This window comes from Coccinella septempunctata, chromosome 1, assembly GCF_907165205.1.
Source record: "Coccinella septempunctata chromosome 1, icCocSept1.1, whole genome shotgun sequence".
NCBI lineage: Eukaryota > Metazoa > Arthropoda > Insecta > Coleoptera > Coccinellidae > Coccinella > Coccinella septempunctata.
Window position 1 is genome coordinate 35,627,216 of NC_058189.1, and position 19,409 is coordinate 35,646,624.

General features: G+C 34.7%; 1 protein-coding gene across 2 annotated transcripts in view; it reads left to right on the plus strand.

The window, feature by feature from the left end:
* Window positions 1-19,409, plus strand: part of LOC123310232 (protein FAM135A) — an 89,546-nt gene that overhangs the window by 44,605 nt on the left and 25,532 nt on the right. For both annotated transcript variants that reach the window (XM_044893689.1, XR_006537348.1), the window contains exons 7-10: window positions 2,163-2,326; window positions 2,383-3,237; window positions 6,341-6,712; window positions 15,125-15,343. In XM_044893689.1, the coding sequence (XP_044749624.1) occupies window positions 2,163-2,326; window positions 2,383-3,237; window positions 6,341-6,712; window positions 15,125-15,343 (1,610 nt within the window). The remainder of the gene's footprint in view (window positions 1-2,162; window positions 2,327-2,382; window positions 3,238-6,340; window positions 6,713-15,124; window positions 15,344-19,409) is intronic.

A 19,409-nucleotide genomic window follows, 5' to 3' on the forward strand; every position in this document is an offset into this window, starting at 1 on the left:
TTTAATTTTAAACTGATCTGATGTATGATATGTGCAACCACTCAAGCGGTTTTTGAATTATAACCTGATTATCAAATTTTTTGAAAAAAAGGTTGTCACAGATTAGTGTCCATATCTTCAAAATCCCTCATTATAAGAATTTCTTTTTGCGAAAGTAGAACAAAAGAAAGTACGCTGATACTGTTTCTTGTATAACTTATGAGGAAATATTATACAGGGTGTCTGAAAAAGGGCCCCAAACTGAGCCTCGATAAAACTATGAAATCTCACTTTTTTCAAATGGCAACCCTATAATTTTGTAATTCCGATCGATTGCCCGTCAAAAACTACTTAGAGTGTCCCCAACATTCAATGCCTCTAAAATCAGTAATTTCGCCGTAATTGAATAAAATTCGAATTTCGGGAATAAATCAAGGTTTCTTAGTCTAACCATAGATTTATTAGGATAGAAATTTTCAAGAAGGCTATGTCTGTTCATTTATAATGCATTTTTGAGAACTGTCATTTATACTTGTTTGATTAATCGGGCACTATGCGAAATCAGAATTACAGTAACAGTGATGTATTAAATATGTTCTTCATTTACGGTGAATGTAACAAAATATTAGAAAGGGCAGTCAGAACTTTCAACGAAAGAAACCCACATTTACCACCTTTAACAAAATCAAAGTTCTTCATTACCTGTTACTGTTTTTACACGATTCCGTTTTGGGTTAATGCTTCCACTACGGAGAAAATTGTTTTGATACCTCCTGAACTTTGATTTTGTTAAAGGTGGTAAATGTGGGTTTCTTTCGTTGAAAGTTCTGACTGCCCTTTCTAATATTTTGTTACATTCACCGTAAATGAAGAACATATTTAATACATCACTGTTACTGTAATTCTGATTTAGCATAGTGCCCGATTAATCAAACAAGTATAAATGACAGTTCTCAAAAATGCATTATAAATGAACAGACATAGCCTTCTTGAAAATTTCTATCCTAATAAATCTATGGTTAGACTAAGAAACCTTGATTTATTCCCGAAATTCGAATTTTATTCAATTACGGCGAAATTACTGATTTTAGAGGCATGGAATGTTGGGGACACTCTAAGTAGTTTTTGACGGGCAATCGATCGGAATTACAAAATTATAGAGTTGCCATTTGAAAAAAGTGAGATTTCATAGTTTTATCGAGGCTCAGTTTGGGGCCCTTTTTCAGACACCCTGTATAATATTTCCTCATAAGTTATACAAGAAACAGTATCAGCGTACTTTCTTTTGTTCTACTTTCGAAAAAAGAAATTCTTATAATGAGGGTTTTTTTTTAAAGTTCATGTTCTCTAAAACGAAAATCCAAAATCTTGAATCTGTATTACAATTCCTTCCTCGAAAACTTCTAATGAAACACTTAAAAAAATCACCCTGTATAGTTCATTCAAGAATGATTGACATCCCAATAGAACTTGAAAGTCCAGACGCAGCTTAAATCTGGTCATAAAAAATCTTCAATAATTTCCACGTCTGTGATTGAAACTACAGAAATCATTGAAGATCTTTTATGACCAGATTTAAACTGCGCCTGGACTTTCAAGTCGTACTGGGATTGATCATTCTTGAATGGACTATATAGCTCATTCAAGAATGATTGACATCCCAGTAGGACTTGAAAGTCCAGACGCAGCTTAAATCTGGTCATAAAAGAGCTTCAATAATTTCTGTAGTTTCAATCACAGACGTGGAATATTCAAATATAACCTAGAAGAGTATTTGAAAACAAGAAATATTCAAATTCAGAGCATATCAATCAGCAATCAAAATTGATATAATTATGTTTTCAATTTATTGGATTAAATTAAGAATGTAAACAGCTCCACAAAACTCAAATTACCTTCGGGGAGCGCATAGAATAATTGGTCTGTGGATCGCCGTTTATTCACAATACCAACCTGAATTCCGCAACACAAAATCTGAACTTACGGGCTATTACCAACTTAAATTCGATTTTCCATAGCCACCCGAGATGTCAATCATTCTTGAATGGACTATAGATATTAACATTGGTGGAGTTTCATATAAATAGATGTTGTGTGTCTAAATTACGATTTTTTATTTCGCCCTCTTCCTCTTTAAATTAACGTCCCAAAAGTGGAAAATTTTCACAAGCAATTTTTTTCAGATCTAAATATATGCAGACCTTGCCCTCCCTCCCTGTTCAGTGCACTGCCTTAGACGGAGAAAGTTCCACGATGCCAATAATCTTTGAGGATCAATATCAAGATTTCACAGAAGGTCTACAAGAGTCTGCACGGCATCTTCATCTGCAAACAGGAAACGAAAGAGGTTCGGAGCGAAAATTCTCGATAGGAATCCAATAACAAAGGTATTTTATGTTGCAGTTCCTACAACCAGAATTTGTTCACATGAAATATCATCTAAAAGAGATAAAAAATGTTCGAAAAAAAGACTGATTATCACAGATTCTTGTGATTTCGCCGTGAACACACAAAGAGCAAAAATTCCCACCATACATAGCAAATCTCTTGATCATTTACGGATAGAGAAAAGAAACTGGTTTCACCATTCCTGGAATGATTCATTACCTCCCCAAACCCATAACCGAGAAAACGATATTACCTTCCACCGAAACACTCACGAAAAAGTGTGTAAAAAAAGATGTAACATTGATGCAACGAACGGAAGGGTATATTCGGTTGAAAATTTGAATAGGGAAAAGAGATGCATATGTTCATCATCGATGAATCAGGATGCGAAATCAACAAAAGTGGGTTACAGTTCTTCTCTACAGAATTATGTGCACATGTTAGAAAAGGAAACCTGGATAACAAATGGAAAGGAACAAAATGGAATTACCGAGATTTCGACCGAGAAAAAGGATAAGAAATCTGGCCAAAAACTCATCAAATCGCTCAGCGAAACATCAAATGCTAATATAAAAAGTCTACCTTGCTCCAACTCAGTACCACATTTTACATCCAATAAATTTCTCGTGGACGGCGTGAATCACAGGGTGGATAAAACTAACAAAAACGCTATTATCAGAAGTTCTTCCACTAAAGGAATATCATCAATTAGACTGACAAATAAACATCATAGACAACGAGAAATCAAATATTCGAAGCACAAAACTAAATCAAAAAATGGAGCAAATATTAGTTCTAGCAGTTCGGTAGAAAGCTTGCCTTGTTTCAAAAAGATTAGTGGTTGGAATTTAGGTTTAGCGGATGATGCGAGTAAGTTATCAAAGTTCACATTCTGAATGTAGGATATAAAGGCGCTAAGTAACAAGCAAGGTGTTTTTGAAGATGAGCCTGCTTTTCAAGAGGTGGTTGATCTGATCCAGTCAGTCAAATTACCCATAAATTTTCAAGATGACGAAGTTTCGATACTTTTGAAATAAACAGCTCGAAAATTGAAGTGTATATTTGAGGAAAAACTTACTTTCAGCACCTGAATCAAATTTTCAGCATCTCTGTACATACCTACAGCTACAAAATATGGTCCTCATGATACTTAGTCCTAGTAGTACAGTTCAAGTTCAAGCTAATATTAACTTTGAGCCCAGATAAACTTTGACAATTCCGTAGAATTTTGACAGGTTCAATGTTGAACTCGGCTTAAATTTTAACTCTGAAACAGGACCTCAGCGCTAAAAAGTTACAAGAAACTCATCTGGATGCATGCATCTTTTAACAGAATTACGAAGTTAACAAAATAACAACGCCCAGAAGCCCCATACGCTCGATCCATAGGGAAATGAAAAAACATCATTTAACTGGTTTCTGCATCAGGTTTTATGGGGCCGTGTATTGGTCTCCTAGCTGTCGAGACTCGACGCCACTATACCTTTTCAAGTTCAAATTGGCGCATATCAGGATCAAAATTACATTTATTAGTCAAAATGAAGTTGGCAACATCAATTTTAAACTGACATCAATCAGAAGCAAATTGGCAATAATCAATTACAAATTGACGATAAACAAAATAAAAGTGCAACTGTAAAAATCGAATATCAAAGTTCGAATCGAACTGAATCAGTTGATTACACAGATCAACACACCTTACCAGCACTTCTTGTCTTTTTTTCGTTCAAAAGTAATGAGTTTCTCTGATTGCAACACTTCGAAAGTATAACTAATGAATGATTTCGGAGTCTCTCAAATCTTCGAATAGTTTGCGAAATGAAATAATTAATATCCAAATTATAGAGAAAAGTATACCTAATGAGCGTTGATTCTGAAACACAATAAGGGTGTGATATCGTCTCTTTTTATGATAATTCGTTGAAAAAACGCAGGATCCATTGTGACTATCTTCCGTCTCTGTTTTATAAATTAAACGAAATGGTAGAATCAAGAATTTCCAGAGATTAGAAAATATCCTTCATACAAATATTGGCAAGGTAACGGTTGTATTTTGTGCAAAGTTCGTCCCTCATTTCCAAAGATTCCTACCTTCTGCATTGGATATGCAAGATGAAATTTTTCGAGAAAATTCGTTATTCTCAAATGCTTTCAATTGATTCCCACGATATTTACTATGTATATATATCATTCAATAATTTTTTTTCATTAAAAACATTTTATTTCAATGGAGGATTCAAATTCATAATTCCCAATTGGATTATGTTTATTGCCAATTTGCTTCTGATTAATGCCAGTGTGAAATTGATGTTGTCAGTTTGATTTTGACCTATGTCATTTTGATTCTGATTAGTGCCAATTTGAACTTGAAAAGGTATATAATTTTATGTTGGGGGTAGATCGCTTATTTATGATGTATCTCTACGAAGAAGAAAGGTATTGATAAACTTCAGACTCAAACTTTAAGAAAACTAGAAATATTAACGAATAGGTTTCACTAAATTACGTGCCCTTCGGAAATACACTATTTGATTTGGTTTGAAAAACACGAATTTACTACTACCAATTTTTTTTTCTCTCCAATCCATAAAAATTTAGTGTGAATAATAACGTGAAAGTAGATACGAATCCCTTTAAGTTGGTAGAGCTTGAAATAGACTCAAAAATTTTAATCCAGTAACTTTGTAGCCTGAAAGTATGGGGTAGTATGCGTCAAATCCGGTAGTTCTGATTTTTTGCAGACTTGTTTATGATGTTGGTCTTATGAATAATCCAAGTTTGTCACCTCGAGCGCCGAACGCAACTCTTTCAAAAATCGAAAAATTCGTTATTTTTTCACATTTTGGCCATTATAATCCTGAAGGACAAGTTTTCGAAAAGACAATTGCTCAGACGTTTTTGAATTATACTTAATTCACTACAATATAATATTAGAATAGTTTTTGTAGACCCAATAGTTTCCGAGATTGACGCCAGATTGCACCGCATACCCTTAAATGTCCCTCTTTGCTAGGTTCCACTTATATACTAAGCCCGTTTGAAACAGCCGAGAATTCTCTGGAGAATCCTTTACAAAATTTTGGCAAAAGAACAGCAGAGGATATTTTGTATGTAACTGCAGAGAATTCACGGCGATGAATTTACGAGTAAAATCTCTAGAGAATTCTCGGCTGTTGCAAACGGGCTTCAGACTTAAGTTCGACTCAAAAATCTTCTCATTTGCACCGGTAGATACCGCTTCGGAAACGCTGTAAGATTATTAAATTGTTGGTTCACTCGACCTACAAGTCCATTTCTATGATTTATCAATATTTCAATTGGCCTGCTGTCCATCATGTGAGTGCCGTTTAACTGAAAATCTACATAATGTGTGATCCCAGTCCCAGCGTGGGCTTGTGTTTTATATGTAAGGAGACTTCAAGTGAATTTGAAGTGCGCCTAGTGAAGGAAAGAGTTGTAAAACCCTTCTTGCGTCGAGTATTTCCCTTAAGAACATAAAGATTTTTGACAGAGTTGCGTTCGGCGCTCGAGGTCACAAACTTGGATTATTCATTAGGCCAACATCATAAAAAAAATCGGAACTACCGTATTTGACGCATGCTGTGACGTATTTACTGGACTTTTTTGAGTCTCTGCAAACGCCTTGAATATAATAAGGTATATTCAGGGTATGGCAGATAAACTTGCTGATTTGCATTATGAATGGGATGGGATTCATTCGAAAAAGGTGATACTGAATTTTGTCACTCATCATTATCAAGTCAGTTGTCGTCACCTTCAAAAACACTCTGTTTGAAGTTTGAATATGATAATTGTCTAAAGTTATCTGGAAACTTAGGAAAACTGTCAAAATTTTGGTCAGTTTTTGATTATTATAAGCGGTAATAAATAAAAATTTTATTATTGGATTATTATTGCATTGTTGAGAAAAATAATTCCACGCTAATATTATTACAATTATTTCAAATTTCAGAAACCATCAGGAAATCAAAGAGTACCTCAGATTTAGATAAAGAGACAGTTCCTCCATTCGTGTTACATTCAGAATCACTGCCTTATTTATTCCCGAAATTGAATAGTAGATTATCATACTCAAACGTAAAATATCTGAGTTCCTCATCAAGTGAGCAGAGTGGCTGGTTAAGTTCCAGAAGTAGCTCATCAAGTTTGGACATACGTATCAGAAATGACGTTGGCGATTATCGAGAGGAAGAACATAATAATATATGCCAACCGACAAGTTCAAGAGACGGGTCATCCTCGGCTGGGGTTGCCGAAGATAGAAGGTTTAATAATGTACCTAATAATCATGTGGAACTTTTTTCCGAGGTTCTCCCAAATAAAGGTGAGTGATTTTCTGACTCAATCGGAAAAACAACTGAAATATTCCATTATTCTGAATCATATTCATATGCATAATACTCGTCTACATGAAAAAATCAATATTTTATTCTTCTCAATGCAATTTAGTACATTACACAATAACTTAGACGGATGTTACCTGAGCAGGAAGAATAGATTATAAATCAACACCAATATCAACAAATAAACTGCTCCTCAATGTTTTTCGAAAGGCGCGTATACATCTGAGCAAAATTGCCGAATGAGCACGCCGCACCGAATGAGCGTTTATGCGGACAATTTTTCTTTCCGACGCACGGAACAGCATGAGCATGTGTTCGGAGCCGCTCCAACGGATGTGTCAGTTCAGTGCTTACGAACTGAAAACTTAGAAAAAAGGAATCATTCTATGTTCTAAGGATGAAAAACTTGTGCACTTGTGTTGATGCACACTTGTGTGTGTTGTGCTAGTGCCTCTTTCATAATTCTGTACGAGTTGCTAAAGAAGAAGAGGCGACGGCGTACTAGATGGTCTTCACAATTATATCTATAAAGAAGTCGAGACCGTAGCCTCAACAGCACATTTTTTTTGCACGACATTCAGAGTAAGGCGACAAAATGGGGCGGTTTTCATACTATTTTATTAAATTCAAACACGTTTCTTGCGAGAAATTCATATTTAAATGTGCTCGTTCGGTTCGAGGAAACATGTCAACTAAACCCGTCCACACCGAGCACGAATTTTCTTTGATGGACCGACAAATTGCGGATCGGCACCGCGCAACATGAGCGCGTTCGGTGCGGTGTGTTTGGTCCGTCCACATCTGAATGCTCATTCGGCGCGATGTGCTCATTCGGCTGTTTTGCTCAGATGTGTACGCGGCTGAAGACGCATATTTTCCATATCATCCTAATATTCTTTTCAAATCTCAAAAACTTTTTGATATTATAGAAATGCCATGGTTCAGCATGATGTTTTCTTCATGTTTTATTATTTTTCGTCCATGTGTGCCTGAAACGCTAATTTTAATGATTTTAAGATCCAATGATCTACGCAATTAAAAATCGGATTTTCATTATGCGACGACAAGGTTTATTCCAGAGCGATGCCCAGGCAACTTTGGGTTTTGGTTCCTAAAAACTGCTAATAATATGAAAATGGATTCAAACGACGGAGGTCATCTCAAATATCAGTTTGCGACAATTTTCTCTCAAGGCTTAACTTTTTGGGACCAAGAAACCTCGGAATTTCTGCACTGTGTTTTTTTCACTGAGGAGAGTGCATCGGTCAAAAAATTTGTTCCTACTTCTTTTGTAGATGAGAAAACAAAGTTATCAATGATATCAAAATTATTCAAATCTTCGAAGTGGATCAACCACAATCGATCGCCAAAATTAGGTTATTTTTCCTAACTCAGCTTGAAGAATGAAAAATTGACTTGCGACTTCTATATCATGTGTATTCAACGATATATACTTTTTTACAATAAACGATTTTAGGAGCATGTCTGCTTTTAGGTGCCCCAGTTGAATAAAGCAAAAATTACCCATTCTCTCTAATCGGTGTTAGGTTGAAGGTTATGCCTCAGTGCCTCATATGAAAATAAAGAAACCGTTAACTCATTCAAATCAAAAAGTAGGCACAATAATACAAATAGAGGTGCATGCTTGCACGTTTCGTAGCAGTGGACTCAGATGTGCATGGACAAGAAAAAGATCTTTATTGTCCTCGCGCTCCTCGTCAGATTGGTATATCAAATTTTTTCTAGAATATCGAATTCTTCGTAATCTGAAACCTCTTGGTCTTCGAGAATAGAATTGGGGCATGTATGAACCTTACAATATGAACATATCGCTGAATATTTTAAGGCAGCTCTTTTGAGACCAGTTTTTATTGTATACCAGCCCCAGTTTTTTTAGATCTGATATTTTCGACTTATACATCAGCACAAAGAGATATAGCATCATAGTTGGGGAGCCCTAGAGAGAAATTCGGGAGTTACTCGAGCGTGTCAGATCAATATTATAAGGGGATATACCTTGAACCCTGTCGAGTAGTGTAGAGTATCTCTACCAAAAATGAGACCTGTAAATAGGGGAAATTGTCTAGGACAGCCTGTCAGAATAGTAAAAAAAAACGATCATTGTATATACTCGAGCGTGTCATTAGACTGGTATTCTACTTTGACCTCGGCCTTTCACATGTGTAGCTAAGCTCCTCGCCCTTATCGTCCTCTAACTCTAACTAGAAAATTGTTAAGAGTATGTAAAATTGCATCAGACAAAAGTTGTATAGAATTTTATAATCTACAACTTTCATAATAAAAACAGAAACGATTAGAGGTAAAGGAAAGGAGATATTTCCAAAAAAGCCTTTTCATCTTCAAACTGTGAGATTAAGAAAACCCCCCCTTATTAGTGTCAGATTAATGGGTCAATACGTCTGCAACATCTATATCACAGAACATAAACATCAAGAGAATGGTAACTCCCGTGCTAATCTTCTTGACCGTGTTTTTTGTCTGCGACACTAGCGCTGAAACAGCGTACTGTGGAACTACGTTCTTTTTGCCCGTGCGGCTTCCGCTTCCTCCCGTCCGGACCTTACTAGCAGGAGGCGAGAGATTCAAATCGACGAGGACGCATTGAAAGAGCGCCGAATCAGAGAAATAATGAAAAATTCGAGAAAAATTTTGAGTTTTATAGGAAAATAAAGGATGAAAATAAACTTTTATGATTTCTTGTATTTCTTTTCCTGATGGTACTCAGAAAAAGTAATGAAATTAGGAACAGGAAGGTTTTTCTTCTTTTATTCTCCCTTTTCAACTTAAAATTTCTCTCGAATTTTTCATTATTTCTCTAATTCGGCCATCCTTCAATGCGTGCCCGTAATTTGAAACAGCACCTCGAGTTATTTTGCAGGGGTGAAAAAATGGCTAATGCTAGTACATATTGCAAGTCAAAACAAGTTTTGTTTCTTATGTTTTCTCTTATCTCACGTTGTCCAACAAAGTATTATAATTATTATTTGGAGAAGTTTTATTGGGATTATTGTCTGGGTTTCTGAATAGAAATATTGATTCCGAAAAAACTATTTTTCTTCGCGAGAGTTTTCTGCTAAGTTCAATTGACGATTTAGAATTACAACTTCATAATTTTTATACTTCCAAATGAATGCTTTTTTTTCATCTGCAGAACTTGTTCCATGAGCTGAAACATATTTATGTCTCTTGAGATTTCAGTATGAGGAATACCTATATCATAACATGGAATTGAAATATTTTAAATAGAAACTTTGAAACACTTAAACGCTTTACTTATCAAGATGTTTAGCTTCTACCTCCTTCACAAAGTTACTATTTGCTACCTCAACATTATAACCCAGGTTTACTTCAAGAAAGAATCTGTGAAAAAATAGGATTTTGTGTCTAGGTACAATGGATCACCAATATCATCGCTCGATTTTATTCCACAATTCATCCCTTTTAAATGAAGTATTTCCAAAGAATGCTTATCTTTCTTTACGAAACTAAATCAGTCAATTCACTTCCGATAAATTCGATAAATATCTTGATTTACTAGAAAAACTCTGTTAGGCCGTATAATCTCGAAAAGAGTACTGACAAACGTCAAAGTTTGTTTACATTTCGAATTTTATGGTTAAGGATTTGCCGATTGCGTATTTCTGTGTTGCCAAGGAAAGCGACACTAGCGCTCTAACAGCGTACGCTTGCAACTCGTGGTCCAAAATTATCTGAATGAGTTGCCACCGCCTGATCTATATTAACCATCTGCACAGCCCTCTATAGAGAAAGCCTGGAACACAATCTGACAACGCAGCAGATTGGCCAAGTTGGTGGGCCGACTTTAGATTTGTACGTAGCGCTGTATGCTTGAGTTTCCGAATCCTATAAACGTTATTGAATGGTTATTGAAATGTTTTTTGATGGAATACTTGAAAGAATATAGAATGATGCCCTACTTAGTCAATAAATTGAATACATAGTGGGAATAATAGTTTGCAAAAGAATTGAATCCTTAAAACATTCTTAAAATAATTTGCAAATCAAATGAAAGAATTTTCATTTCATTATAAGCAAATGATATTTGTTCTTCAATTTATTGTTCAGCAAGAACCACGTGAAGGTGTAGGGGTTTCTCTTGCCATAAAATTGTGTAAATGAAGATATAAAACCGATCATGAAATAGGAAATAGGTACTTGAAGGAGCGAGTGAAAGGGACATGTATATAAGAATATGAACATATTGCAGAAAGGAATCGGATATTCGGTTTAACAAGTTCAGTTACACATTTTTCACAATCAACTCAATACTCTATCTACTTTGAATGAACAAAATATACAAACATAACATAATTTTTAAATATAATATACAACATACTCAAACAAACATATTCTATTCTTAATTAAACATAACATTATATTCTCATAACATAACATGAAATAATTCTCAATGATAACAAAAATAAAACCAACTAATGAAAATTTTGACATTATCCTTCATATCAAAGTTTCTAATTTTCTGTTTCTACTGAAGGACGGTCCGCAATTCTGTACCCGATTTTTCCGTTTCTTCTCACGTTGCTCACAAATGATTTCATTATTACGATTCTTAACATAATTATTGATTAATAAATTCGCGAAAATTGAGCAAAGTGAATCCAAGATGAATTTTGAATTGCGACCACAAGGACAAGTTTCTAAAAATTCTGAATAATAAAAGTCCAATTCAATGCTACAAACTGTCAGTTTACATAAAGTAGATTTTTGATTCGCGCTTTTTAAAAATTTCGATAAAACTAATTCATCATTTAGAATATACTCTATCGATAAACCGTTTCTCTGAAGATTATCAAAATATACGTCATTATTAACCTTAGTACCTTTTTCGGCCCGAATTGAAGTCGTTGCATGAAAGTTTTTTAGCAATTGAATGCGCGGCATAACCAGACACATAAATTTTGGCAGAATTATCTATATCACATTTCTGAAGATAATCGGTCTCTAAAATGGACATGAAGTCTCTGATGTTTTGGTCGTTTTCTAAACAATTTTCTTCTGAAGTTAAGTCATCCGCAACAAAATTCTCTTTAATTTCTTTCAAGTATACCTTAAAAAATTTTGTCCGCACGTTTGAAAATTTTTTTGAATTCTAATTTTTTTTCGGCTCCTAAAATATCGTTAAAAGATACGTTATAATTACATCCCGAGAGAGATCGATACAATCCGAATCTTTTCTCTAATTTGTCCGTACTGAATTTTTCAGCTAATATATATTTTAAATCATCATAAATTTTGAAAGAATAATTGATTATTTCGATGACGTATAGCCTGATAAGCTTCAGTAGAAAGTTCTCCATTAAATCCCGATAATTGATGCCATCTATCCAGCCAAATAATAAATTTATTCAAGAATTGCAATTTAACATCATTTTCCAAATTATTTCTTTCGAACGGAGCGGAGAACTCATTCCTTTTTATTATCCCTTCAATTGAAGAATTGGTATTGAAAATATCCCACCATTTTCTAATAATTTCGATAAACTGAGCAGTATCGTTCATTGAATTGGACTTTAGCGCGGATATCGCTGATACATGGAAAATATTACCTGCCAAAATTACTTTTTGCCTATCGAATACAGAAGGATAAAGAATAATTGATTTTGAACGCTTCTTTCACCGAAGAATTTTGTTCTTTTTCATAAATATCTATCGAATTTGGAAATTTAGCATATCAAACGGTGTGTAAATCGTCCCAATCGTCGGAATTTAACCAATTTTTCCATATATTTTTGAAAATATGAACCGAATCGAATGTAAGAAATATGCACTTTTGCTCATCTTTCGGATTAGGAATTTTGAAAGAATTCGAAATTTTTTTAAACATCACTCTATCGATCGAATGATTATCTGTTATTATAGCCAGTACTTCAAAGCCACAATTCTGAATGAAGAAAATTATTTGGTTGGTAATGTCTATCATTTCTGAGCCCTTTATATTCTGAACCGGTAATAATTTTACAATTTCTTTTAAATTTCCGAATGCCGAACAAATCATATAGGAAAGTACTGTTTTTGCCAAATCATTAGACGAATTGATAGCGGAACCGATTATATTGTTTGATCTATAATCAAGACGAGAATTGATATAAATTTCATCAATTAATAAAACTACAATTCATTTTAAAGCGGGTAAAGCATGGGATATATTTGAAAGGTAGATCTTATTCCGATTGTCAGAATTCGCGAAAACTTGTAGGGAAGATGAAATTGATCGCAAATATCTTTTAGTCGGCAATACGAAATAATTCCTTAATAATTCATAACACGACGCCGATTGGGAATACAGCATAAAAGACATAATGATTGTGCATGTCGAGTATTTGATTTTTTTGTTGACGATTTGCCGTAATTGATCAGTCACGATTTTCAACTGTCGGAATTTCTCAAAATTTTCATTCGTTGCATCTGATAAATAGGTCCCTACTGAAGTCAAAGATTCATTCAGGAGATTTCCAGAATGTGTGCCTTCAATATCTACATTCTTATAGCGAGAAAGTAAATTTGAAAATTGAGACCATCTGCTAAGGGTGAGATCAAAAGGAAGAATCCATTTCAAATCATTGTACGACAATTGAAAATTTTTTTAAAAAAATTTCACTTGAAGATTTTTCCCGATTCTTATCGAAACATTCACGGACAATAATTTTTCGAAATTGAGTATATAAAAATAAATAGTGTCCTCAAGCTTTTTAATTTTCCATCCTGATGAATCAATTTCACTTGAAAAGTTATTAATTAGATCATCGAAGTCTTTAATGATATCGGAATTTAAAAAAGCCTCGATTTCATCATTGTTCCTACTTAAAATTGTATTCCTTCTAGACTGTGGATCTGTTCTTTTTTTATTAACTGGTTTTGAAAGATAAGCTGGACAATTTGGAAAAATTTTTGGAACCGCGTTTTCTGTTAATTTTGGATATCTTAATGATATGAGTTTAAATGAACCATCCGGCTGTAAATGTTTATCATGTCTGATTATATCGGACTCTTCAAAATGTTTTTCACTAACCCCACTATGAACGGTGGGAACGAAATTTTTTCTAGGAATATATTTAAGCCATAAAAGCTTCCTTTCTTCATTTTTGGGGAAACCAAAACAACTCACATATCCGCCTTTCCGGGTTGAGAAATAATTACTCTTACAAGAAGGTACACAACATTTCTTGACCATGATTGAAAATGGCTTCTTCACGGAAGTTCAAAAGGCTATGTACTTACGTTTAACAAAGTAATCCAACACAAAATGCACTATAACACTGTTTACACTCTTCACTATAATGTATCACAAAACGAAAAAACTAAAAAGCCACAAGATTTCACAAGTTTTACACTACTTGTTTTAAAAACTTCACGCCGACGCGGTAATTCACCAACTAAACTTACGAATTACAAGCGCAGAGACAAACCTCTCTAGTCTATGGTTAGCGTATCAAGGACATGATAGCATCGGCCCTACTGCGACGTTGCATTTTAATCGTGAACCAGGCTCTCCTTAAAGACGGCTGTGGTAAGAGTAACGATGTTTTTGCATTATCAAAGGCCCGCTATGACCTTGCGTCACGTCCGAATTGTCAGCTCCTTGAACAATAGCTTCCTTCGGGCCCAATTAACATATCCTCTAAAAATCTGACACACTCGAAAAACATTTTTTTCAACTCTTCCGTACGGCCGGCCCCACCACGAAAACTGTCAGATTAACAAGAATTTATGCATTATATTCATTATTATCAGGGACACGTAGGGCCAGGGCTGTCTCTGCGTAGGGCATATACAGTATCCTGAACTGACATGCTCGAGCATGTACACCCGATGATTTTTTTTACATATTTGAGAACCTGCAGACGCTTTCCCCACAGCTGAAAAAGCATACATCATAAAACCATTTTTTCTTTCTACCATCTAATTTTCAAAACCCACTAAGTCGCCACGGCGCTCGAGGAAATCCCGATTTAGCATCGTCGGCTCCCCAACTATCAATAATGGTTATTAAATTACAATTTGAATCTAGAAAGGATTGAAGATAACAAGTGATCAACCTGCCCGTGTGTGTGTCCGTAGGGAATACTTTTCCGCGGCTGCTTTTGTGGCATACTTGTCAGGTTGAAGTTGGCTTTCGGAAGTTGCAGCCGAATGTCGTTCAGTCTTTTGTTGCTGACTTCTGGTGGTCACCAGAGTTCGAAGCATCAGGGTACTTGCCACCCGAGAAAAATAAACTTTCGCCATTACAAATGTTCTTTCTTTATTTCTCTATTGAAGAATCCCATTGATTCATTAAGATATGTATAAAATATGTTTACCTGCAATTCCTCTAATTATGTAACTACGCTTTTCAGGCTGTGATATATATAATCAAAGTAATATATACGATGGTATTGCTTTGCTACCTCCAAAACAATTCAGGGACCTAGAATCTATCAGTAGTCCTATCGCAAACGGCACTAACAATGGGGATGAACTGACTGGATTCGATAACCCTGTATATCATTTAATTCCTTCTCTTTTTGAGAGAAAACCAAATCCCTATACTTATAAGAAGAGCTTACAGACTGAAGGTGAGTTGTTTTTTTTTTCGTCAATATTATTGGATATTGTGAACAGAAAGCATAGTTGGTAGCTGAGAATACTTGAATTATTGAAAATCGATCGGCCGAAACTGCTATATGCATGGAATGTAAGATGCAGGGTCATTATTTATGATTTCAGCATCCTTATGGGCGACAATTCAAGATTTCTATATTATTTACTTCAAAACTCTGAAAAAAATTTCTAAAATATCGCCATAGAAATTTACAAAATTTCATGATTTCAGAGAAAATAAAGATACCTATTCGGGAAAAATATCCTATTTAGACATGAGACACACTCACTGATTCGTTTCGGTCTCATTAAACCTCATCAGTGTAAGAGGGTGTCTCAAAACACAGAACCTTTTCGCCGGGATTATGTGCACATAGTGGAACTCTGTTTAGCGTGTCTGAGCCTTTAAGCCTGCATAGCTCAACGAAGGAACATTTCCTCATATAGGAATCTACAGTGTCCTCTAGTAGAGTACACCTATTTATAAAAGAGGTCATAATCAATCATAATGAATAAGTTCTTGTCCACGCTTGGTGATATTGCACTTTACTATGTGGTCATGAATATGTCATGATGTTATAGTGAAACTATCGTATTTTTAATGCCGCTCGGAAACGATCTCACGAAGACGTAGAAGGGCCACATAATATTGAAATAGTTATTTAATCAACTAGGTTATTAATGAAAACGATTAATGATTGAGATATTTTAACGTGCGAGCGAAACGAAAAGCGAAGCGAAGCGTAGCGAAGCGTAGCGAAAAGTTTATAAAAGAACTCGAAAACGGCTGGATCGATACAGACCAAAATCAATAAGTATACTTATTCCAGATCACAGAACACACATAATATGATGCTTACCAATGTGCGAAATTCCATATCGAAAGATTCAAAATTGCTAACTATATAGATTTTTTTTTATAACTCAAAAACTGTTTTTCCGTTTTCCACCAAAATCGATATGCTTCTTAACACCCGGCATACTAGTTATCCTGCCGAAATTGAGCTCGATAGCTTCAAAATTGTAACTTGTAACATATTCACAACAAAGCATTACACAAACACACACAAAAGAGAGAACATTTTTCACAGTTTTCCAATCTACGTCCTCCGAAACTAATTCAGTGATAATTTTTTTCAAACCAAAAACTTTTCTAAATATATGAAGGCGTAAAACAAACGGCAGTAGGCTTCCCAGGAGCTGGTGCTTGTTTACAAGATCCTACGAAATATGCAGGGTGTCCCATTCAAATTAAAAGAAGTTGTAACAAAAATTATCGCGTAATGGTAAGTATCCACCTGAGATAACATAACATAACATAACATACTTACATGTCAATTACATATTCATTAGTTTCCTTTGACTAGTTATTCAGATCAGGAGTTCGGAAAAATATTCATTGACTGAATAGAAACATTTCGACGTTAGAATAATCTTAACCTCCCTCTCGAACTGAGCTACGTTCAAGGATTTTATAGACGATGGCAAATGGTTATATAATCTAATGCTTTGATACATTGGAGAACATTCGAATTTATGTGTTCTGTGTTTTGGAATAAGAAGAAGATCAGAGTTTCTTGTTTCATACTCGTGACAACTTCAAACAGATTTCCAATTTGCCACATGTTCTTTATAGCTGGAGAGCTAGTGAACCCTGGGAGTAACGGTCTCCCTGTAAGGTTAGAAATTTGTATACTTACGATTTATGACATGCTAAGAGCAATAGCCATGACCTGGCAGGCGTCAGCCCTGCACGTCATCAGCCCCTTTATTTTTTGGACTGTTAAGTAAATTGAGTTTCAAAACTTGTTTCTGTAAATTTGAAAATTTAATAGGATAAAGTTTATTTATTGTACATCTTAAAAAAAAATTGACAGGCGATTACAATAAGCAGAAGTATATGACAGATCAATTAGAAAACGTACAGTTGATGAGGTAAAATAAACTTTATCCTGTATACTTAAAATTTTTATATGTTTTCAAGTAAACGTCTCAGAGTAAATATGTACAATGCCAGGCGGTTTTGAACAACATAAGACCTTGACAGGCGAGGGGACAGCTGCTAAGGGCGTGCAAATAAGAAATGTTACATGAACGCATACAGTAAATGCAATGTATTTTATTGGGTTTTATGTAATCTACATTATTTTTAACATTCATTTTCTTCAGCATCATACGAAATTTCGCTATCACTGTTTTCATCATCATCTAATTCTTCAACAATGTTTTCCTCATCTGAAAATATTAAAAAAACTGCGTATTAAATGTTACGGAATAAAATAGTTGTATGTTACCTGAAATGCATTCCTCAGTTTCAGTCGATTGTGCTGTGGCAGTATCAGCAGGTCCTTGTAAAAGTATGTCGTATATAGAAGATGGAACCGTATTCCCCTCAAACCAGTTAAATTCGTAACGACTATCAATTAAGTTCCAACCGTTATTTTCAGGTGTAAGAATTGTTGGTTCTTTTAAATTACAATTTCGCCATATATTTGTAATGTAGGCAGTTCTCAATAATTGTTGACGTAGTTCACGTTTGCAGGGTGGTAAATTCGATGAATCATAGCTTACTACTTTTTTCATAAACACTATAGGATTATTTGTGTTGTACGTAGCAAGGAACTTTTCATAACGTGCATTATTTAACTTTGAACATTTCAAACCATACATTTGGCATACAAATTTCTCTAGTATCGGGAAAATTTTTTCTTTCTTCTGTACTATTTCTGCGTTTCCTAATTCTTTGAATGCCTTCTGATATACACTCGATTTCTGCAATATTTGCACGTTATGCACGTTATGAGAAGTTCCTTGCTACGTACAACACAAATAATCCTAAAGTGTTTATGAAAAAAGTAGTAAGCTATGATTCATCTAATTTACCACCCTGCAAACGTGAACTACATCAACAATTATTGAGAACTGCCTACATTACAAATATATGTTGAAATTGTAATTTAAAAGGACCAACAATTCTTACACCTGAAAATAACGGTTGGAACTTAATTGATAGTTGTTACGAATTTAATTGGTTTGAGGGGAATACGGTTCCATCTTCTATATACGACATACTTTTACAAGGACCTGCTGATACTGCCACAGCACAATCGTCTGAAACTGAGGAATGCATTTCAGATAACATACAACTATTTTATTCCGTAACATTTAATACGCAGTCCTATGTAATTGAGCTTGATATTTAATTCTTAACAACCTTATTGATTCATTAAAATAATTTTTTTTAATTATTTCAGATGAGGAAAACATTGTTGAAGAATCAGATGATGATGAAAACAGTGATAGCGAAATTTCGTATGATGCTGAAGAAAATGAATGTTAAAAATAATGTAGATTACATAAAACCCAATAAAATACATTGCATTTACTGTATGCGTTCATGTAACATTTCTTATTTGCACGCCCTTAGCAGCTGTCCCCTCGCCTGTCAAGGTCTTATGTTGTTCAAAACCGCCTGGCATTGTATATATTTACTCTGAGACGTTTACTTGAAAACATATAAAAATTTTAAGTATACAGGATAAAGTTTATTTTACCTATACGTCTACTGTACGTTTTCTAATTGATCTGTCATATACTTCTGCTTATTGTAATCGCCTGTCAATTTTTTTTAAGATGTACAATAAATAAACTTTATCCTATTAAATTTTCAAATTTACAGTAACAAGTTTTGAAACTAAATTTACTTAACAGTCCAAAAAATAAAGGGGCTGATGACGTGCAGGGCTGACGCCTGCCAGGTCATGGCTATTGCTCTTAGCATGTCATAAATCGTAAGTATACAAATTTCTAACCTTACAGGGAGACCGTTACTCCCAGGGTTCACTAGCTCTTGGACTATTAGCATAAATGAGGCATTTCAAAATATAGATAGATGGCAGTGGTAAAATTTTGTTTGCTACAAATACTGGTCTGCATGAGGAACGTGGTGTTAAGTTGAAAATCAACCTTATAATTATTTTCTGAGCGACGAACACTCTGGAAACCGAAGTGCTGTTTCCCCAGAGCAAGATATATAAGATG